We start from the raw sequence: 21,928 nt of genomic DNA, 5'->3' as shown, positions 1-21,928 counted from the left end.
CATTTAATCATCAAAACAACCCTTTTAGGTAGGTATTAGCATATCTTCATTTTACAAATGAGGCCCAGAAAGGTTGAGTATGTTGCCAAAAATCACATAACAGCCCAAGATTTGAAAGCAGGCAGTGTGAATCTAGGGCCCTTGCTGTTCCACACACACACACACAATGTGAAAGTGAAGGTTATGTCTACAGCCAGCCCACCAAGAATTGTACCAGGCAGGGTATGGCCCCTGGGAAAAATCATGTGTCATGTGTCTTAGGGAGTGGGGTTGTGGGGAGATGAGCACCCAGTATCCTGGCCCTCCTTCTAAAAGCACATCCTCAGATACACACACACATATGCGGTGAAGATAGTCTTCAGTAATCTCCTTTGCCAACCTCACTCACCATCCCAATACCCAAATACTACCCATAGCTGGGTGCCCATATAAGAGGACCTATTGATGAAATGAGATTGGCCAGGTGTGGTGGCTCACACCTATAATCCCAGCACTTTGGGAGGCTGAGATGGGAGGATCACTTGAGGCCAGGAGTTCAAGACCAGCCTGGTCAACATAGTGAGACCCCCATCTCTAAAAAATAAAAAACTGAAAAACAAACAACAACAAAGAAAGATCGGCCTTGGTTTTTTAATGTTGAAGCTCAGAAGTTGGTATATGGAGGTTCATGATACTATTCTCTCTCCTTTTGTAACTGTTTAATTTTCCATGATTAAAAAAATCTATAAAATAGTAAATGAGAGAAAAGAGATAGGAAACAGGTTGGAGCAGTGAGTGAGTAAGGAAATCTGGCTGCCCTCTCCAGATTCCCCAGGCTCTCAGAGAAGATCAGCAGAAAGTCTGCAAGACCCTAAGAATCGTCAGCCCTCAGCTGCACCTCCTCCCCTCCAAGGATGACAAAGGTGCTATTCATCTACTTGGTCAGCAGCTTTCTTGCCCTAAATCAGGCCAGCCTCATCAGTCGCTGTGACTTGGCCCAGGTGCTGCAGCTGGAGGACTTGGATGGGTTTGAGGGTTACTCCCTGAGTGACTGTGAGTGTCATCGGCCCCTCCCCTGTCATTTCTCCTTCTCTCCCTGTCATGTCCTACATGGCCAGCTTCTTTCTCTCCTGTTCATCTTTCAAAGCCAAGTTCAAAAAGCAGCCCCCTTCAAAAAGCTTTTGCCAACACGCCGTATTCATCCACGTTATTATCCAAGCACTTATTACGTACGAAGAACTGTTTTAGATGCTGGGGATGTAGAGATAAACAAATTCCCTTCCCTTGCAGTGTTCACATCCTAGGGGAAGAGAGCAGCAACAAACTCATAAAGTACTGCCTGGTAGTGATCAATGCTATGAAGAAGAATAAAGCAGGGGGAGCGATGGTGACACTGTTTAGATGGGGAAGTCAGGGAAGGCCTCTCTGAGAAGGTGACATTGAGCAGCACCGAATTAAGTGAAGGACCTGGTCACCCAAATGTCTGGGGGAAGAACACTCCAAGCAGAGGGGACAGCTAGTACAAACGCTTTATCCTCCTGCATGGAAGGGATATCTCCCTTTTGCCTAGGATTTGTGTGCACCTGTCTTGCAACACTTGTCCTTTTATCTTGCTTTGTGGGTTTTTTAGGTACTTTTTTTCTTTTTGAGACGGAGTCTCACTCTGTCACCTAGGCTGGAGTGCAGTGGCACAATCTCAGCTCACTGCAAGCTCCGCCTCCTGGGTTCACGCTGTTCTCCTGGCTTATCCTCCCTAGTAGCTTGGACTACAGGCGCCCACCACCATACCCAGCTAATTTTTTGTATTTTTAGTAGAGACGGGGTGTCACCATGTTAGCCAGGACGGTCTCGATCTCCTGACTTCGTGATCCGCCCACCTTAGCCTCCCAAAGTGCTGGGATTACAGGCGTGAGCCACTGTGCCCAGCCTTAGGTACATATTTTTATGCTTTTAATATAGGCCCCTTGAAGGCAGCATCTGTGTTTGACCCAATTGAAACGTCCATCACTGGGCTTTGCACAGTTCCTGGCACACAGTAGGTGCTAAGTGCAAGACACATGAATAGATGGACAGATGAATGGTTGTACTTATCAGTGGGTGGATGGACCAAAGGATGAGAGGGCAAGTCAATGGAGGTTTCCAGCCCTCTAGTCCTATCTTGCCTCCCAGGCCTTGTTCCTTTTGTCTGATTCCTTGCCTCCCTTTCTCCTCCATCTCCCTTCTCACTCAGCTTGGTCCCCTCTAAATCCTGACCTTCTCCCTACTCTAAGGGCTGTGCCTGGCTTTTGTGGAAAGCAAATTCAACATATCAAAGATAAATGAAAACGCAGATGGAAGCTTTGACTATGGCCTCTTCCAGATCAACGGCCACTACTGGTGCAACGATTATAGGAGTCACTCGGAAAACCTTTGCCAGGTGGACTGTCAAGGTCTGGCCAGGGCCCCAGGGTGGGAGAGATGAGAGTGGAAACCAGGCTCTGCTCACAGACTTCTCTTTCCACCCACAGCCTGGGAATGGCCCCAGAGAAATGGTTCAAAAAATCAGGGAATCCCTTTACTGAGCAGAGGGCTGGAGTAGTGTCCCTAATGCCCATCCAGTTAGGAGATTCTATAGAGTCCCTGAATAGGATGCAGAAAGGCTCTGTATACAGCTGGTAGTAGTAGAACAGTTGCAGCAGCCAATGTTTATTGAGAGAATATTATACACTAAGCACTTTACATACTTAGCTTATTTCATCCAACTTTCATGCAGTAGAAACCATTTATGATCCCCACTTTACAAAACAGCAAAGTGAGGCTCAAAAAGAGAACCAGCATTGAATGCCAGACCTGACAGGCTCTTAACCATTCCGGAGTACCATCTTCAGCTAACGATCTGACCAAAGGCCAAGTGCAAATTCCTAGCTCAGAGCTGATCCAGGAGGCTCGACAGGGCCCATGACTCTGCCCCTCACCGCTGCCTTCGCACACTGACTGATGCCCCTGGGCTCCTCACCTGAAGACCCCCACTCACTAGGTGGGACATACCTCTGTGGTGTTTTGGCATTTCCTCTCCCTAGAAACCTCCCACAAACTTTGAGTGAACCACCATCTACTCTGGTTAGGAAGAATAGTAGTGAACGGGCCCAAATCTCAGGCCTCTTGCCCCTTCTGCCCACACCCCCTTTCACCTCCAACCTCCAGCAGCCATTGTAGGGATGTCTAAATGGGCCCCTGGGAGAGAGCCTTTGCCTCAGCTGGAAACCTCAAGGTGGCATAAGCCTGTCTAGGGAGGGCTGGTGTCTGCCTCCATCTTAGGGACTGTCTTCTGTGCCCTCACAGGTTTTCTCTTCCTTCCTTTCAGATCTGCTCAATCCCAACCTTCTCGCAGGCATCCACTGTGCAAAAAGGATTGTGTCTGGAGCACGGGGGATGAACAACTGGTGAGGAGGACACCGTGGGACTCAGCGGGCAGAGCCCCACGAAGGAGGGCATGACAGAGAAAAGGGCGGTAGACAAGGACTCACGGGCACGCCCTTGCAGTGTCTAGAAAGATGTGGGATAGCGTTGGGCTTGGAACTCTGAGTTAGAAGACCTGGGATCTGGTTCTTCCATGATATTGTATTGAACAAAACTCTTCTGGTTGCGGTAACAGAAAACAACTTGAGCTAGCTGGGGAAAATCTATTCTGAGAGGACCAGATGTCTCACTGAGCCCACTCAAGGGCTTCAGCTGGGCCCCAGAAAGACCATGGAACCAGGGCTGGAAATTGTCAGCAAGCTTTCCATGGCAGGTTTCAGCTTCTCTTGGTGCATTTGCTTCACAACTCTCTCTGCAGACTTTCTCTGCTCCATAATCTAAAGGACAAAGGGTGCTGCAAAGTTAATGAGCTGAAGTCCTAAGCAACCATAGGGACTGGCTAGGCTCAGTCCCAGTCCAATTTCCTGGGATACAGAATCTGATTGGTTCCACTTGCACCACTGTGCCCCCTTGGTCCAATCAACTGTAGGGATGGGAGGAGTTAAGCAATACAATTACGGCTGCTGCGGGGGCCCTATGGCCATAATTGACTTTTTTTTTTTTTTTAATTTAAAAATGCTGACCGGGCGTGGTGGCTCACGCCTGTAATCTCAACACTTTGGGAAGCTAAGGCGGGTGGATTACTTGAGGTCAGGAGTTTGAGACCAGCCTGGCCAACATGGTGAAACCCCGTCTCTATTAAAAATACAAAAAATTAGCTGGTCATGGTGGCGTGTACCTGTAGTCCCAGCTACTCGGGAGGCTGAGGCAGAAGAATCGCTGGAACCTGAGAGATTGAGGCTGCAGTGAGCCAAGATCACACCACTGCACTCCAGCCTGGGCGGCACAGTGAGATTCTTGTTTAAAAAAAAAAAAAAAAAATGTGGTGGCCGGGCACGGTGGCTCACTCCTGTAATCCTAGCACTTTGGGAGGCTGAGGTGGGTGGATCACAAAGTCAAGAGTTCGAGACCAGCCTGGCCAATATGGTGAAACCTTGTCTCTACTAAAAAATACAAAAATTAGCCAGGCGTGGTGGTGGGCGCCTGTCCCAGGCTGCTTTTTATGTTATATGGGGATGAGGCACTCACCCTGTGGGCCGGGATCTCTCTGGGGACCCTTCCCTTGCTTTGTGTCCATGCTCCTTAAGGCAAGCTACTTGGGAGGCTGAGGTAGGAGAATCGCTTGAACCTGGGAGCCAGAGGTTGCAGTGAGCCGAGATCGCACCACTGCACTCCAGCCTGGGCAGCAGAGCAAGAATCCGTCTCAAAAACAAACAAACAAACAAAAAACAAAAAACGACAACAACAACAAAAAAAATGTGGCGCTCATCAGCTAGGCAGACACCCACAAAGCTGGGAGCTCACCAACGGTGGACATTCAGATAGTCACCTTTTCTGAGCTTCAAACTAGATATATAAGTAACACAAATGGCCGCCTCTATAGGCGACTGTGGAAGGAGTCAAATCCCTTGCATACTCAAAACACCACAGAAAAGAATTGATAGCAATGATTATGCCGACCCTTTCTGGAGGGAGAAGGAATGGGTGCACCCGAGACTTTTTTTTTTTTTTTGTAATAAGTAAGTCTCAGCCCTGTGAAACAGTACTCACCCCTTCAGGGAGAGATGAGGATTTTCAAATGTGGAAATATTGATCCAGGGAAGCAGGCAAACACCAGAGATGAGAGAGTTTTACAGGATTCGTCAGAGGGGACAGTGGAGGACAGACCAGAAGGATAACAATGAAGGGGATTCTGGGCATTGCTCCACATGCGAGACTCACCAAGAACTGGGTCATGTGTGTGGAGGAGTCACTGAGCGTGAGGCAAGAACCATGTCTTTTTTCTCCACAGGGTAGAATGGAGGTTGCACTGTTCAGGCCGGCCACTCTCCTACTGGCTGACAGGATGCCGACTGGGATGAAACAGGGTGCGGGTGCACCATGGAGTCATTCCAAGACTCCTGTCCTTACTCAGGAATTCTTCATTTCTTCTTCCTATGCCTCAACTTCATGTTATTTTCTTCCCTTCCCATTTACAACTAAAACTGACCAGAGCCCCAAGAATAAATTATTTTCTTGGCTTCCTCCTTACTCCCATCTGGACCCAGTCTCCTGGTTCCTGTCTGTCATTTGTAAACTGAGGACCACAATAAAGAAATCTCTATATTTATTGAAGCACTCACTCTGCAAAGAAGGCATCCATTTTTTCATTATTCTATGTATATTTGAGTACCTGAGACAGTGGGAGTGTACTAGGTACTAGAAGGAAGACAAAACACAACTGTTGCTCTTTAGGTGTTCATAATCTAGGTGGAGACACAGAAACATCCACAAACATTACAATAGATAATTAAATGTATAATAAAATTCGTAATTGTTGCTTTGAAACAGTATCAGCGTCCAAGTAATTCCTCCAAAGAATAATTTTTGAAGTAAAAGAGAAAGCTCAGAAGTAGGCAATGGGTGGGGCTAAGGGTATGGTATTGATGTGGAGAAAGTAGTGATGGGATGGAGAAATAGTGGCAGACGCCAATAATTTTGGGGTGCTTTGGGAGAATAGGCTAGGATCTAGACAATTTAAAAAGTCTTCTCTGGACAGGATCTGGTTTGCCTGGAGGGTGCTGATGTGGAGTAGAACATGCTTAAAGAAAAAGCAAAGTCAGAAAAGGGACAGTTGAAGGAATGTCCTACACATAGCTACCATCAGTAGTGTCTGACCAAACTGGGGTTTTATCTTGGACCACTTATTTCTCTACCACTGAGCCTTAACTGTTTCTACTATAAAAGGAGAGATTTGACTATTCAGTGGTTCCCAGACTTTTGTATTTCACAGGTGATAAAATGTAAAAAATAATTAAACCTGAGATTTCTAATTTTTTTTTTTTTTTTTTTTTTTTGAGACAGAGTCTCACTGCATAGCCCAGGCTGGAATGCAATGGCAGGATCTTGGCTCACTGCAACCTCCAACTCCTGGGCTCGAGCAATTCTCCTGCTTCAGCCTCCCAAGTAGCTGGGACTACAAGTGTGCGCTACCACACCCAGCCAATTTTTTTTTTTTTTTTTTTTTTTTTTTTTTTTTTTTTTTTTGAGACGAAGTCTCACTCTGTCACCCAGGCTGGAGTGCAGTGGCATGATCTCCACTCACTGTAACCTCTGCCTCCTGGGTTCAAGCAATTATCCTGCCTCAACCTCCCCAGTAGCTGGGATTACAGGCACCCACCACCATACCGGGCTAATTTTTGTACTTTTAGTAGAGACAGGGTTTCACCATGTTGGCCAGGCTGGTCTTGAACTCTTGACCTCAGGTGATCCACCCACCTCAGCCTCCCAAAGTGCTGGAATTACAGGCATGAGCCACCGTGCCCAGCTATTTTGTATTTTTAGGAGAGACAGGGTTTCACCATGTTGGCCAAGCTGGTCTTGAACTCCTGACCTCAAGTGATCCACCTGCCTTGGCCTACCAAAGTGCTGGGATTATGGATGTGAGCCACCAGGCCCGGCTGAGATTTCTAATTTTTAATTTTAATGTCCAAATAAGAGCATTAAAGCAACTATCCTCTATTAGCATCTTGTCATAAAACAATTTTTAGTATCAACATTATAGGGAGGTCATACTTGTAGAAGAATGGAGTGGAATCTATCTTATTTTATGAAATTATAAAAAACCTGATTATATTTTCCAGATTGTCCTCATTTTGTAGAGTAGGGGTGAAAACTTTATCACAGCATGGGTCTGAGGATCATTATTCAGAAACCACCAGAGACTTGTCCTGCAGGGTCTCTTCTGGCTCTGACATTCTAGGATTAAAATAAACAGTAGTAGGAACTGCTTGCTTTCCTTCTTGTGTTACTGAAACAGACTTTATAAAAATTATGACAAATCTGACCTAACTGATTCCACTTTGCTTCTAACTCCAAGCTGCCCTTGCTCATTCCTGGGCACAGGCCACACTAACTATGGGATGAATTTTTACTGTTTAACTTTGAAACAAAGATAATAGTCCTTTCCTGAAACAAACCACGTCCCTGCTTGGGAATCAGATCTCCTTTGTAACACAAACAAATTAGCCACAAGATTAGAAATTATGGCTCAGAAATTATGTAGCCAGAGGCCACAAGATTCCTAACCTCCCCAGTTGCTTCTATTCAAAACATTGTTGTAGTCTCAGCAATGCACCAAGATACAACAGTCTCTAGTTATCTGAGATAACTCCCAGAGTTCTTTGTCCTACCTCCAAGATGATTAAGGAGCAGGGACACAAAGGTGGGGTTACAGCAAAAGTTTAATAAGCGAAAGAAGAAAGCTCTCTGCCAGCAGAGAGTGGGGGCCAGAATGGGTGTCCCCTCTGAGGCTGGGTATTTATGGATTGGAAAGGGGAAGCAATGTGCTTAGTCCGCCGGCTGTCTTGGAGAACTCAGCTTGGCCAGGAGCCTTGGCCCAGGACCAGTCAGGAGCTGAAATGATGATTCTTAGATGCTTCTTAACTTGGCCCGAGACCTATCAGGGGCCGAAGTGATGATTCATAGAGGCTGGACTGACAGTCCAAAAAGGAAAGCAGAGTGCCCACTGGAACCCACCGGAGCCCACTATGCGCATGCCCACAAAAGGAGAAGCAACTTCATCCTGGGAGCCCGCTGACTATACAAAGGACAAAGGCATTTCTATGCCAGGCCTCGTTCCTTTATCTGAGTGAGCTGAAGGTTTGTGCAAGCTTTTATCCAAATGGGCCAGAGGTTTTTCCATCTGTGCAGCCGTGGGCATGTCTCCAGGCACAATGACCTATGCTAGTTCCCTTATCAGTGCTGGTAGCTTGAATTTTTTCCCAGGCTGCTTTTTATGTTATGTGGGGATAAGGCACTGACCCTATGGGCCGGGATCTCTCCAGGGACCTTCCCTTGCTTTGTGTCCACTCTCCGTAAGGCAAGCTAACTAACTCCTTTCAACATTACTATTATAAAACCTAAAATTGGCGTTCTAGGTATTTTTCAGACCCTTTATTCTGACGGACCAGCTGGCACCACTCAGATGGGCAAACCTGCTCATCTGTTCTTGTGGCCCCCCAACCAGGAATTCACTCAGCACAAGAACACAAGCTCTGACTCTCTCTGATTTCATCTTTGACCCAACCAGTCAGCATTTCCCATTCCCTGGCCCCCTGACTGCCAAATTATCCTTTAAAAAACACCAGCTTCGGCCAGGCACGGTGGCTCACGCCTGTAATCCCAGCACTTTGGGAGGCCGAGGCTGGTGGATCACGAGGTCATGAGATCGAGACCATCCTGGTTAACACGGTGAAACCCCGTCTCTACTAAAAAATACAAAAAACACTAGCCGGGCGAGGTGCTGGGCGCCTGTAGTCCCAGCTACTCGGGAGGCTGAGGCAGGACAATGGCGTAAACCCGGGAGGCAGAGCTTGCAGTGAGCTGAGATCCGGCCACAGCACTCCAGCCTGGGCGACAGAGCGAGACTCCGTCTCAAAAAAACAAAAACAAAAACAAAATAACCTCGTAAGTCAAAAGATTGCATCTTTCATGGTTATTTCCCACAAGCTCAGTAGGTAGTGCTAATACTTAGTACCCTAATCTCCTTCAGGAGTGAAGATGAAGCTGGCTGCTATAAACATGTCCCTACCCTTCCATCCTGTCAGCCCATTTTGGAACGCTAAACATGCTTTGAACCGAAGCTCTGAACTCAGGGATCTTGGGGCTGTGGCTGGAGGAGGGGAACAGACTCAGAGGCCGGCCCTAGGCAGGAGGGGCGAGGGAGCGATACGAGAGCCGGCCCCGCCCCTCGCACGCGCCTCTTTTTAAAAAAGCGCGGGCGTGCCTTGCGCAGGCGCATTGCTGGGGCGAAGGTGAGCCGCGCAGGTGCGGTGAAGGGAGGATGGCGGAGTTGGTTCCTTTTGCGGTTCCCATCGAGAGTGACAAAACCTTGCTAGTGTGGGAACTGAGCTCCGGACCTACGGCCGAGGCTTTGCATGTGAGCCGGGGCCAGAAAGGAGGGAGGGATGGAGAAAGCCGCCCACCCGCTGACTGGGAGTTCCGGAGCCCTGCCTCAGACCCTTACCTGCCTCAGCCTCTGCTGAAGGACTCTTAATTCTAAAAGGGATCCCAACTGACAACAAACGACCCCCAAAAGATTTTTAAGAGTCCCAGAGAGGTATCTCTCCACCGACAGCACGTTTTACCTTCCAGTGCTTCTTAAAGTTTAGGAATTTAAGAGGAAAACCTGTTGATTAAGTGGGAAGTGTTTTGAATAGCATCCTTCGCGAAGAGGGGTTTGGGGAATATGAGGGCAAGTGCGGTTTTGTTTGCTGGGCGTGAGATTTCATGTACTTACTTGGGGTGGGACCACCCCCACAGCATTCTCTGTTCACAGCATTTTCCCAGTTTGGCCTTCTGTATTCAGTCCGGGTCTTCCCAAATGCTGCAGTGGCCCATCCTGGTTTCTATGCCGTCATTAAGTTTTACTCAGCAAGGGCTGCCCGCAGAGCCCAAAAGGCATGCGACCGGAAGCAGCTTTTTCAGAAATCTCCAGTCAAGGTGGGTCCAAATATGGAATTCCTAGCTCCGCTGTGATGAAGTGCTGAATTCAATAATAGGTTAGCATTTGTCTAGCACTCTGGTTTACGGAATATTTTCAGATGCATTGCCACACTAATCTTCCAGTTCTCTGGGTTTTTTAGATGAAGAAACTCAAACTCAAGATGGTTGAGTGACTTGTTTAAGGTTCCTGAAAAGAATTATGGAAACTTGAGGTTGAACTAAAACCTGCTGAGCTAAACCTCATGTCATTTTATGCTGTCCCTTTTTAAGAAATCTCAGCTTGGGCAGCAAAGTGAGACCCTGTCTCTATTTAAAAAAAAAAAAAAAAAAAATTAAAGATAAGGCTGGGCACCGTGGCTCATGCCTATAATCCCAGCACTTTGGAAGATGGAGGCAGGCGGATCACTTGAGGCCAGCAGTTTGAGATCAGCCTGGGCAACATAGCAAAACTCCATCTATACTAAAAATACAAAAACTAGCCAGGCATGGTGGCATGCGCCTGTAGTTCCAGCTACTCGGGAGGCTGAAGCATGAGAATCGCTTGAACCCAGGAGGCTGAAGCATGAGAATCACTTGAACCCAGGAGGTGGAGGCTGCAGTGAGCCGAGATTGTGCCACTGCACTCTAGCACGGGTGACAGAGTGAGACTCCATCTCAAAAAAAGAAAAGAAAGAAAGAAAAATAAAAAATTAAATATCAGTCAGGTATGGTGGCATGCACCTGTAGTCCCAGCTACTTGGGAGACTGAGGTGGGAGGATCGCTTGAGCCTAGAGGTTTGAGGGTGCAATGAGTCATAATAATTGCATCACTGCACTCCTGCCTGGGCCACACAGTGAAACCCTATCTCTAAACAATGAGTGAATGAATGAAATCTTCGCCAGAAGACTTCTGCTTCTATTTACTTTTTAATTTTTTTAGAGACAGAGTATCCCTGTGTTGCCCAGGCTGGTCTCTAAATCCTGGCCTCAAGCAGTCCTCCTGCCTCAGCCTCTTAAGTAGCTAGGTACAAGCCACCATGCCCAGCTACATTTATTTTTTATTTTTGTTTCTTGAGATGAAGTCTTATTTTGTCACCTAGGCTGGAGAGCAGTGGCATGATCTCGGCTCACTGCAACCTCTGCCTTGCGGGTTCAAGCGATTCTCCTGCCTCAACCTCCTGAGTAGCTGGGACTACAGGCACCTGCCACCACACCTGGCTAATTTTTGTATTTTAGTAGAGATGGGGTTTCGCCATGTTGGTGAGTCTGGTCTTGAATTCCTGACCTCAAGTGATTCGCCCACCTCAGCCTCCCAAAGTGCTGGGACTACAGGTGTGAGCGACCACGCCCAGCCATATATTATATATTTACTTTTTTTTTTTTTTTAAGACGGAATTCTGCTCTTGTTGCCCAGGCTGGAGTGCAGTGACATGATCTCAGCTCACCACAACCTCCACCTCCCGGGTTCAAGCGATTCTCCTGCCTCAGCCTCCCAAGTAGCAGGGATTACAGGCATGCACCACCATGCCTGGCTGATTTTGTGTTTTTGGTAGAGACGGAGTTTCTCCATGTTGGTCAGGCTGGTCTCAAACTCCTGAACTTAGGTGGTTCACCCACCTTGGCCTCCCAAAGTGCTGAGATTACAAGCATGAGCCACCACGCCCAGCCTATATATTTACTTTTATATGAATTTAAAATGTGTGGGTGTGACCAAGTCTTCTGCCAGCTGTTACATAAAGGAAACTGTATCATCATCATCATCATCATCATCATCATGCTCACCATGGCTCACAAACTGCCTATTTGGAACTCCCTTCAGTTCTGAGAGGATGGGAACATTCTTTAAGCAGCATTGTAGAAACCCTATTCCATATTAACATGCCAACCAATTTTACCTTCCCAGAGCCACAGAATGATATCTCATTGTATGCCTCAATTCAGTCACCTTTCCCTTTTCAAGGACCATTTCAATTCCTAATTGGCTACTTGATCTGACTGTTTCCTACTAATCTTGCTGCCTATTACTGTCTATATTCCATTCCTCATTGAATTAACCTTGATCAAATCTGAGAACTCTGCTCAGTAATGACTCCAGATATACTACTCCCACTTCGGTAGCCTGTTCAATGCCCTCTTAGCCTGTTCAACACCCTCTTCAATCCTGGTTCCACTTCCTGTGACTGAAATGATTACCTGTGAGATATTATTTAACTTTTGAACTATGGTCTGTTTCTAACCTGTGACCATTTCACATAGCCACTCAAATATTATAAAGGTGCAACTAAGATTATGAAACATTTACTTGGTATCATTTTGTGAGTAATGAGTTTTTAGTGCTCTTTGGACATTGAGACCATTTCATAAGCTTTAGGTTTTGAGAATTTCACAGCATAAAGCCCATCACTGAGACAGTAATGAAGGATATGTTCTACAACTCAATAGATTAGGTGAGAGGAGAGGGCGTTCATACTAGATTTATTTGTTTACTAAACCCAAAACCTTGGGTTGCTACTCACCCCCCACTGTAATCTAGTTTAAGTGTTCTTTTCTACTTTAGAAAAGAACATTTTTCATACATTTTCATTTTCATACATTTAGTTCCTGGTTTTTTTGCCTTTTTAAATACAGAAAAGAGAATAATGTTTTAAAATAAAATCAAGGAAAGGCCTAAGGCACCTGAGAGGGTTTTGTTTTTGCTTTTTGGGTTTTTGTTTTTGCTTTTGTTTGGAGACGGAGTCTTGCTCTGTCACCCAGGCTGGAGCGCAATGGCATGATCTCAGCTCACTGCAGCCTCTGCCTCCCAGGTTTAAGTGATTCTCCTGCCTCAGCCTCCAGAGTAGCTGGGATTACAGGCATGCACCACCACACCCAGCTAATTTTTGTACTTCTGGTAGAGACAAGATTTCTCCATGTTGGCCAGGCTGGTCTTGAACTCCTGACCTCAAGTGATCTGCTCGCCTCAGCCTCCCAAAGTGCCAGGATTACAGGCGTGAGCCACTGCGCCTGGCCAAGAGGGTTTTTTGTGGGTTTTTGTTTTTGTTTTTGTTTTTTTGTGAAATGAAGGAAAATGGTTGCCGCCAAGAACTGTGGCAAGGTTATCCAAGCTGACAACTGTCTGTGCCACCCAGGGGCTCAGAGTTTTTCTGAAGCTTCCTGGTTGTCCAGAAAGACTCCACTGTGACTCATGATACAGGCCGGTCTCGCCAATAGCACTCAATGTTTAAAAATTGGTCTTCATTTCTCTTTCCCAACAGGCATTTCTCCTTCTTTTCAGTTGGAGAAAGTAATTTCAATTTTTACTTGCTCATTGTTTTATTCATTCAATTGACAGATCATCTGTCCTCTATTATATGCCAAGAACTGTGCTTGGTTCTGGAAGTGAAAAAAGCTATGGTTTCGTCTGGGACTTACGGAGCTTGTAAACCAGTGATAGAGGAAGGTGCATAATCAAATCAATAAAGAATTAACTTCGGCCAGGCGCGGTGGCTCACGCCTGTAATCGCAGCACTTTGGGAGGTGAAGGCAGGCAGATCACGAGGTCAGGAGATCGAGACCATCCTGGCTAACATGGTGAAACCCCGTCTCTACTAAAAAATACAAAAAATTAGCCAGGCGTGGTGGCGAGCACCCATAGTCCCAGCTACTCGGGAGGCTGAGGCAGGAGAATGGTGTGAACCCAGGAGGCGGAGCTCGCAGTGAGCCGAGATCGGGCCACTGCACTCTAGCCTGGGCGACAGAGCAAGACTCCGTCAAAAAAAAAAAAAAGAATTAACTTTACTGTTAATTCTTATTAATTTCTAATACAAATAAATTTGACTTTGTATCATTTGAATTTCATGAATATAATAGAGTTAAAAATGAAATAGACATATAGGAAAGAACTTGTGATGTAAGAAATCCACAAAAATGGGTAAAATATTTTAAGAATTAACAGTAGATATTTGCATTCTCAAAGAAACTTATAAATGCATATAAACCTCTAGTTGTTTCAGTTGCTTGTAAAATTTGTAGAAGTATGTGTATTTCCTCTTTTTTTTTTTTTTTTTTTTTTGGAGACAGAGTCTTACTCTGTCGCTTAGGGTAGAGTGCAGTGGCACTATCTCGGCTCACTGCAAGCTCTGCCTCCCAGGTTCAAGCCATTCTCCTGCCTCAGCCTCCGGAGTAGCTGGGACTACAGGCACATGTCACCATGCCTGGCTAATATTTGGTATTTTTAGTAGAGACAGGGTTTCACCATGTTAGCCAGGATGGGCTCGATATCCTTACCTTGTGATCCACCCGCCTCAGCCTCCCAAAGTGCTGGGATTACAGACGTGAGCCACCGCACCCGATTGTATTTCATCTTTTAACAGAGTTTAGTAACTTGGGGAGGGGGATGGGTGGTGGGTTCATCTTATCTATATTCAGGTCATATTCTCAAGCAGGAGCTACTGAATGGGAAGACCGAAACAATTTTTCTTTGCACACTTGGTATTGACAAATCTCAGATGTATCCATAATAAAATCTCTAGCAGGTTGTGATATTTATGAGTCTATCTCTTATGATTTTAGGTTCGTCTTGGCACCAGACATAAGGCAGTTCAACATCAAGCTCTTGCCCTGAATAGTTCCCGATGCCAAGAACTGGCGAATTACTACTTTGGTTTCAATGGGTGGTCCAAAAGGATCATCAAGGTAAACCTTGTAGATTTTTTTTCACTAACCACACTCTCCTTTCAACATTGAAATCCTAGATTTTAGACAGAAGTATTGAACTGGATTGTAGGGAGGAGATGGGAGAGGCCTCTACCATTGAGGATAAGTGGACATTTCTGAATTGGCCTGCTACCTAGAATTAATAATCTCAGTCACTTGGATGGTGGTATCCATAATTTTCTCTACTGTTTTTGTGGCATATAATAAAAAATGGTTGTCTCTATCTAGCAACTCATTTGCAAATCTAACTTGATTTTGAAGCCATAGGATACCTCAACTGTTAGCTTGAATGACTGGAATTTAGTTGTTTTTTTGTTGTTGTTTTTGTTTGTTTGTTTGCTTTTTGGTTTTTTGTTTTGTTTTGTTTTTTTGAGACAGGGTCTCACTCTGTCGTCAGGCTGGAGTGCAGTGGTGCTATCTCGGCTCACTGCAAAATCTACCTCCTGGGTACAAGCAATTCTCCTGCCTCAGCCTCCTGAGTAGCTGGGACTACAGGCGCCCGCCACCATGCCCAGCTAATTTTTGTATTTTTAGTAGAGACAGGGTTTCACCATGTTGGCCAGGATGGTCTCGATCTCTTGACCTCGTGATCTGCCCACCTCGGCTTCCCAAAGTACTGGGATTACAGGCATGAACCACCACGCCCGGCCAAGTTTTTACTTTTAATAACAAAACATTTTGAAGCCTACATTAAGATCCTAGGAAGGACCTTACATTAAATATCCTTACAGCTTCAGGAGCTTTCTGACCTTGAAGAAAGAGAAAATGAAGATAGCATGGTGCCACTTCCGAAGCAAAGCCTGAAGTTCTTCTGTGCTTTAGAGGTGATGTTGCCATCCTATGATTGCAGGAGTCCTGGCGTTGGCTTGGTGGAGGAGCCTGTGGATAAGGTGGAAGAAGGTCTGTTTTCATTGGGAGTGGAGGAGGGTAGGGATTTGGCGTGGAAAGGATCTTTCTTTTTTTCTTACTTTCCGAAAGTCATCTTTTCGGATACATATCAAGCCCTTCCCTCTCTGAGCTACTGAAGTCCTGGGCAGAGTTTTTCTGTCTTACAGTATAGGGTTTTACTGTAGGTAATACCTGATTGAACCTTTAAATTTAAAATCGTACAGCTGACTTCCTGCCAAGAAACTTAGGAGGAAGAAGGAAGTAATGTTTTTACAGTTTTTGGTTAAGAACTTGCTTCGAGCTAAAATAGTTCTTCAAATATGTGTCTCTTGTAGCCCTCGGTTATCCCAGCAAAACCATCTAAAGTTTTTGTTTTTTTTTAATCTATTTATTATTTTTTTAGAGGCAGGGTCTTGCTCTGTTGCCCAGGCTAGAGTACAGTAGCATGATCATAGCTCACTGTAACCTCCAACTTCTGGGCTCAAGGGATCCTCCTGCCTCAGCCTCCTGAGTAGCCAGGACTACAGGCATGCACCACCACACCTGGCTAATTATTATTATTTTTAGAGATGGGGTCTTTCTGTGTTGTCCCACCTGGTCTCCAACTCCTGGCCTCAAGAGATCCTCTTGCCTCAGGATCCCAAGTTGCTGGGATTATAGGCATGAGCTACCAGGCCAGGTCATCATCTAAAGATTTACATAAACTTTTGTGTAAACATTCAGTTCTTTTTTTTTACTCATAAAAGGGTTTCAGCCAAAAAAGAGTCTAATATAGATACCTAGAAAGAGTACTCAATTGATACTAATGTTGAGTATTTTTTTAGTATTCATGTCCATCAGGCTTAGGGTTTGAAGTCAGAGGCAGGGCTGTAGGCTAATGGAGTGGAGTAGGCTCCCGGGGGTGATGCCCAGGGAGGAGCCAAATTATCTGTACCAAAGTTTTTTATTTTTTGACATGGAGCCTCACTCAGTCGCCTAGGCTGAAGTGCACTGGCGTGATCTCGGCTCACTGCAACCTCCACCTCCCAGGTTCAAGCATTTCTCCTGCCTCAGCCTCCCAAGTAGCTGGGGTTACAGGTGCCTACCACCACACCTGGCTATTTTCTTGTTGTTGTGTTTTCATTAGAGACAGGGTTTCACCATGTTGCCCAGGCTGCTCTCAAACTCCTGACCTCAAGTGATCTGCCCACCTCAGCCTCCCAAAGTGCTGGGATTATAGGCATGAGCCACCGGACCTAGCCCTTTTTTTTTGAGACACAGAGTCTCACTCTGTCACCCAGGCTGGAGTGCAGTGGCCTGATCTCAGCTCACTGCAACCTCTGCTTCCTGGTTCAAGCCTCAGACTCCCAGGTAGCTGGGATTACAGGTGTGTGCCACCACACCTGGCTAATTTTTGCATTTTTAATAGAGACAGGGTTTCACCGTGTTCGCCAGGCTGTTCTTGAACTCCTGGCCTCAAGTTTCACCACATTGACCAGGCTGTTCTTGAACTCCTGGCCTCCACCTGCCTCAGCCTCCCCAAGTGCTGGGATTACAGGCATGGGCCACCATGTCCAGCCAACCAAACCTTTTTTGATGAGTGATTCCAGCCCTTGATGCACAGGAGGGTAGGGTCTGTAGGAGTGTTGCCTTAACTGATCAATTTGAAATATCTGGGTGATGTGAGACATGTGCCAGGTTCTTGGCTGTTATCTCCCTTCTAGTACTTCAGGAACTTCCCTACTAGATGGAGGCGTAAAAATGGGCCCTGCCAGGATATACCTATAACAGAGCCATTCAACCATACCCTTGTGCCGTCTGTCCTTAATCACAAAGGTTATGAGCTAAGAACCATGGGTGCATTTTTAGTTTTTAAACATATAGCAATTATCATTCAGATAGGCATCTTAAATCCATTTGTTTTGGTTGGATTTAGGACCGTTATCGTTCCTTATGAAAAGGAAGACAGCCCAGAAGCTTGCTATTCAGAAGGCTTTGTCAGACGCATTCCAGAAACTGTTGATTGTTGTTCTAGGTAAGACTCTCTTGATCGTCCTAGAAGTACTTCAGTTTCAATGGGCAAATAAACTCATTTTGAAAAGTTAATTGGATAAAAATATTGATATCTAAAGCACTCTATAGTATGCTTTCATTTGCTAAATTATTTCACAGCAACAGGCTCAAATTTGTTCTGTGTGACATTTGTGGAAAAAAAAACGACAGCAAATACTGTTCCTAGTTTACAGATGTGAAAGGACTTGCCTCAGTTCCCACAGAAAATGTTTAAGCCAGGTCTTCTTTAATTGCTTGCCTATCATATAGAATAGTGATTATAAGTTTTGGACACATGGATTTGAGTCCTAACTCTGTCTCTTAGATTTTTAATGCAATTTTAGGTCTTATAGCCAGAGAGATTTGAAAATACTTAATAGCTCTAAGCTGCAGTCTCTTCATCTACAAACTGGGGTTAGTAATTCAGTCAGCCTTATGAAGGATATTGTAAGAGTAAATGAGATGACAAATGTAAAAACTCAGAACTACACTTACAAGATAAGCAGACATATTAACTGTTATTGTCATTGTTGATTTCTGTCTGAATAAATAAACTCTGTGCCGAGGAGTTTATTAGATTTTGTTTCCTGAATCGAGAATTCAATTTCAGCTTTCATTTCTGGCACTGACACATTGGGCAAGTATGATTCTTATACAACAATCAGCTGCTTTGCTGTGAGCCTTGGAATTGGTCATGCTATTGAATGGCATTGCTTGTATTCCCTATTGAGTTCTACAGTGGCACGAATGTTACAGGCTGTGCCCAAAGGAAGCCTGATGATTGGCAAAGAGTCCCTGAACAGAGTTGCTCTTCTGCTTCACAGCCCTAAAGGCTTAAGAGACTGAGAGATCCTAATTAAGTTACCACAGACCTTTATTTGCTTGTAGGAGGTGGCCCTGATTGCTCTCAGCTTTCCAACCTGGACAACAGCCCTTCTAGTGAAAGTCTTACTTCCTTGATCATCAGCTGTCAAGTCTGAGTAACAACCTTTAAGAACCAAACGAAGTGTGTGGGTTGTTTACCTCTCCCTAGTATACAAAGGTATCTCTTGCACACACTGAAAACTTTTTAGACCAAAAGCCTTATGGCTCTAGTTTGCCTTGAAGGTAGTTCTATTGTCTATAAGAATATGTGGGCCTGTGTCTGCCAATAAAATGTTCAAATGTTCTCTCTCTCAGAAGCTTTGTTCATTGCATCTGGTGGAATGAATTTTGGTTCTCAGGGTGCAGACACCTGGCCCTTGCTTCTAATGTGAAGTGTCTACTGGCCCAGTGGTCTCTACTCCAAATTTGAACTTGCTTTGACCCCCACCTGATACCTTACCATTTCATCGTATTATGATTGAACATTTTGGTTTCCATATTTTTTCTTATGTTATTCCTTAGTTCCTATCTGTAAGATCATAATGTCCTTTGTACAAAATATGGTTGATATTTCATATATATGTTAAAAACTGAGGTGTGAGGCCAGGCATGGTGACTCACACCTGTAATCTCAGTATTTTGGGAGGCCAAGGCAGGAGGATCACTTAAAGCCAGGAGTTCGAGACCAGCCTGGGCAACAAAGCAAGACCGTGTCTCTAAAAAAAAATTAGGCGGGCACAGTGGTGTGTACCTGTAGTCCCTGCTACTCTGGAGGCTGAGCCAGGGGGATCACTTGATCCCAGGAATTCCAGGCTGCAGTGAGCTATGACAACGCCACTGCACTCCAGCCAGGGTGACAGAGTAAGACCGTGTCTTCCAAAAAAAAAAGGAAAGAAAGGAAAAACTGAAGTGTGAGATGAGGAGATAAGGAAACTTCCAGGAAAATGTTCTTATTTTCTGCTTTTAGAAACCAAAAGAATGTTCATGGGGTGCTACCATTATATGCAGGATGTTTTAGAATGAAAAAGATTCTGAATTGATCCTTGCTAACTTTATTTCAGAAAGTGGTAAAATAGCTGTGGAGTACAGACCCAGTGAAGACATCATAGATGTCAGATGCGAAGAAGAACTACACGGTTTAATTCAAGTATGTGGAGATAAAAACTCAGGGGTTAACATAGCCAATGTAACCATAATTCAAAACAAGCAGCATAATTTGGAGGACAATTTGTTTCATTCTTAGGAAAATGTGAAACTGATACTACTTTTGAGTGCAGAGTATTTCTGAGGCTTTTCCTGAAGTCTTGACCTTTGACTCTGACCCGTTATTTGAAGTTTGGAGAGCAGAACTGAAGACTGTCAGAGTGTTATTACAGTTGTGGACACAGGAGAGGGGTTAGTCTTCCCCCAGGATTTAGGGATGCCAGGCTGCTTGAACATAGGCCTTTTTAGAACTTTCTTCAAACAGGATCCCAGAGATATGGGGAAAAAGTAACTGGCCTTAAGAATGATCGTGCTACAGCTTTCGAAAACTATAATGCCTTTCAAATATGGCTTATTACCTAGATCTCAATATCTCCTTATATCTTGGGTAGACCATTTTGTTGAAGATCTTTCTGTAAATCAATTATAATCATGTGCTGCAAAATGATGTTTCAGTCAACAGTAAACCACATATATGATGGTGATTCCATAAGAGTATAATGGAGCTATCCCTATATAGCTATACCATTTTTTATCTTTTAAACAGTATTTTTACTGTATGTTTTCCATTTTACATACATAAATACCTACCATTGTGTTACAATTGCCTTTGGTATTCCGTATAGTAACATACGGTACAGGTTTATAGCCAAGGAGCCATAGGCCATACCATATAGCCTAGGTGTGCTGTAGGCTATACCACTTAGGTTTGTGGAAGTATATGCTATGATGTTAGCACAAGGGTGAAATCCCCTAATGACATATTTCTCAAGTTTCTCCTCACATGGCAAGCAACGCATGACTGTATATGAAAGCTCTGAAATAGGGATTAAGTTTCTAAATTAATCTCTGAAAGAAAACAGTCATTATTTACTACATATGGAATTTTTTTTTTAAAGGAGCAAAAGTGTTTTATTTCAGTGGGAACTTAATTTGGGGCTAGAGTGTTTTATTTAACTTTCACCCCAGAGTTGCAAAGTGTTTTGTTTTGAAGTTTTTCCCTGTAAAATAATTATTTCAATTCAATTTAAATAAAACCCATCAAGGAAACTTCAAGCTTTAAGAAGTCTAGCTTCCTGTGAAATGTGAGACAAAGTTAGCACTGATTTCAGAAATCTGATTATAATAATAGATCCACCCCTAAATGAGGCGAGTCTTGGAATCCCTTTCATTGTAAAACCATTAATCTGCACCATGTGCCTATGCTAGGCACTGGCATAAGATGAAGCACCTTCTTAGAGTTCGCATGCTGGTGATGGTGCCAGACAATGAGAAATACAATAGGTAATAATGGCTGTGGAGGAAGTCAGCTGGGTTCTAGTTATAGTCACATTTCAGGAAATTATTTAACATGCTGACTTTAACAACCTAAGCCTCTTCATGTGTGCACACAGGGTAGACCTCTGAAGAGTGGCGCTGTAATTTCTAGGGTAATGGCTGTGTTAAGGCAGGGTGACAGTTCAGACTTCTCTCCCAGACTGAATTGCCCACCTCCCAAAACCCTTCCTACAGAAAATTTGGAGTCCTCACTTATTCCCTGGCAGCTCCTACCTAATAGAGTGGTGAATTATCAAACATGCAACAAAGGATATCAAAAGTTTAGCAAAAATGGCAACATTTTGGAATGAATGACCCTACTGTGCATTCTGCCTGCCACCCTAACTGGTGCACATTTTGCAGGTCCATTGCTCTCCCTGGAAGCAGTGTGGCCAAGAGGAGGAAGAGTATCTCTCCGATTTCAGCTTGGAGGAGGAAGAGTTCAGGCTCCCAGAACTTGACTAGCATTTCTGAATATCCCGAGGCGAGGTCACCTAACTTCCTTGGGAAGCTCTGCCGTGCCGCTACCCCACCCCGCCCCACCACTGTAGGCTGCTGGAGTCCTGGGACCACCTGGGTCGGCCGCCCAAATCTTTCCTGGCGAAGGGGAAGGAAAGGGTGTTCTGGTGGAGAGGGAAGGGAGGCTTGGGCGGGATTGTGGGATAAGATCGCCCTGGTGACGAGGAGCAAATCTGGAATGGAACTTAATAAAGGTTGCCTAAATAAAGATATGGTAAATAACGGAGGAGGCGGGGCCGTGGTTGCTAGGAGTGCGAGGTTGCTAGGTGTGCGAGCATCTCTGGGCTGCCATAATGGTTCCAGCTCAGCGCGGGACGCCAACGTATGTCATATACGGGCTGCGTCTCTGGTCCCTACGGCCCCTCCTCACGTGACAACTATTGTGGCTACTAGTCCAGGAGGCTCAGCC

General features: G+C 45.0%; 2 protein-coding genes across 4 annotated transcripts; both read left to right on the top strand.

Moving 5' to 3' along the window:
- The first annotated feature begins 788 nt into the window (after nucleotides 1–788).
- Nucleotides 789–5,399, top strand: LYZL6 (lysozyme like 6). The gene is made up of 4 exons (XM_045375141.3): nucleotides 789–1,032; nucleotides 2,250–2,408; nucleotides 3,323–3,401; nucleotides 5,330–5,399. The coding sequence occupies exons 1-4, from the start codon at nucleotides 894–896 to the stop codon at nucleotides 5,397–5,399; spliced, it is 447 nt and encodes a 148-aa protein (XP_045231076.1). The 5' UTR covers nucleotides 789–893.
- A 3,916-nt stretch (nucleotides 5,400–9,315) lies between these two features.
- RDM1 (RAD52 motif containing 1) lies at nucleotides 9,316–21,742 on the top strand. Of its 3 annotated transcripts, XM_045376124.3 has the most exons (7): nucleotides 9,316–9,457; nucleotides 9,841–10,020; nucleotides 14,554–14,676; nucleotides 15,429–15,597; nucleotides 17,501–17,599; nucleotides 19,542–19,627; nucleotides 21,364–21,742. In XM_045376124.3, the coding sequence occupies exons 1-7, from the start codon at nucleotides 9,362–9,364 to the stop codon at nucleotides 21,463–21,465; spliced, it is 855 nt and encodes a 284-aa protein (XP_045232059.1). In that variant the 5' UTR covers nucleotides 9,316–9,361; the 3' UTR covers nucleotides 21,466–21,742. The 3 variants fall into 3 exon arrangements, with proteins under 3 accessions (XP_045232059.1, XP_015293347.2, XP_005583547.2); XM_015437861.4 differs by lacking the exon at nucleotides 9,841–10,020; XM_005583490.5 differs by lacking the exons at nucleotides 19,542–19,627; nucleotides 21,364–21,742 and adding an exon at nucleotides 18,505–18,783.
- The last annotated feature ends 186 nt before the right edge of the window (nucleotides 21,743–21,928 follow it).

This window comes from Macaca fascicularis, chromosome 16, assembly GCF_037993035.2.
Source record: "Macaca fascicularis isolate 582-1 chromosome 16, T2T-MFA8v1.1".
Classification (NCBI taxonomy): domain Eukaryota; kingdom Metazoa; phylum Chordata; class Mammalia; order Primates; family Cercopithecidae; genus Macaca; species Macaca fascicularis.
Note: the sequence above shows the minus strand (reverse complement) of the source record. Positions and strands in the feature narration are given on the sequence as shown.

Bases quoted from the DNA above. Each gene is read 5' to 3' on its own strand.
- RDM1 (XM_045376124.3), top strand. From the start codon at position 9,362: ATGGCGGAGTTGGTTCCTTTTGCGGTTCCCATCGAGAGTGACAAAACC. The intron at 10,021-14,553 runs GTGGGTCCAAAT...TTATGATTTTAG, and splicing joins TTCAGAAATCTCCAGTCAAG to GTTCGTCTTGGCACCAGACA. The intron at 15,598-17,500 runs GTCTGTTTTCAT...GGTTGGATTTAG, and splicing joins TGTGGATAAGGTGGAAGAAG to GACCGTTATCGTTCCTTATG.
- LYZL6 (XM_045375141.3), top strand. From the start codon at position 894: ATGACAAAGGTGCTATTCATCTACTTGGTCAGCAGCTTTCTTGCCCTA. The intron at 2,409-3,322 runs GTCTGGCCAGGG...CCTTCCTTTCAG, and splicing joins TTGCCAGGTGGACTGTCAAG to ATCTGCTCAATCCCAACCTT. The intron at 3,402-5,329 runs GTGAGGAGGACA...TTTTCTCCACAG, and splicing joins GCACGGGGGATGAACAACTG to GGTAGAATGGAGGTTGCACT.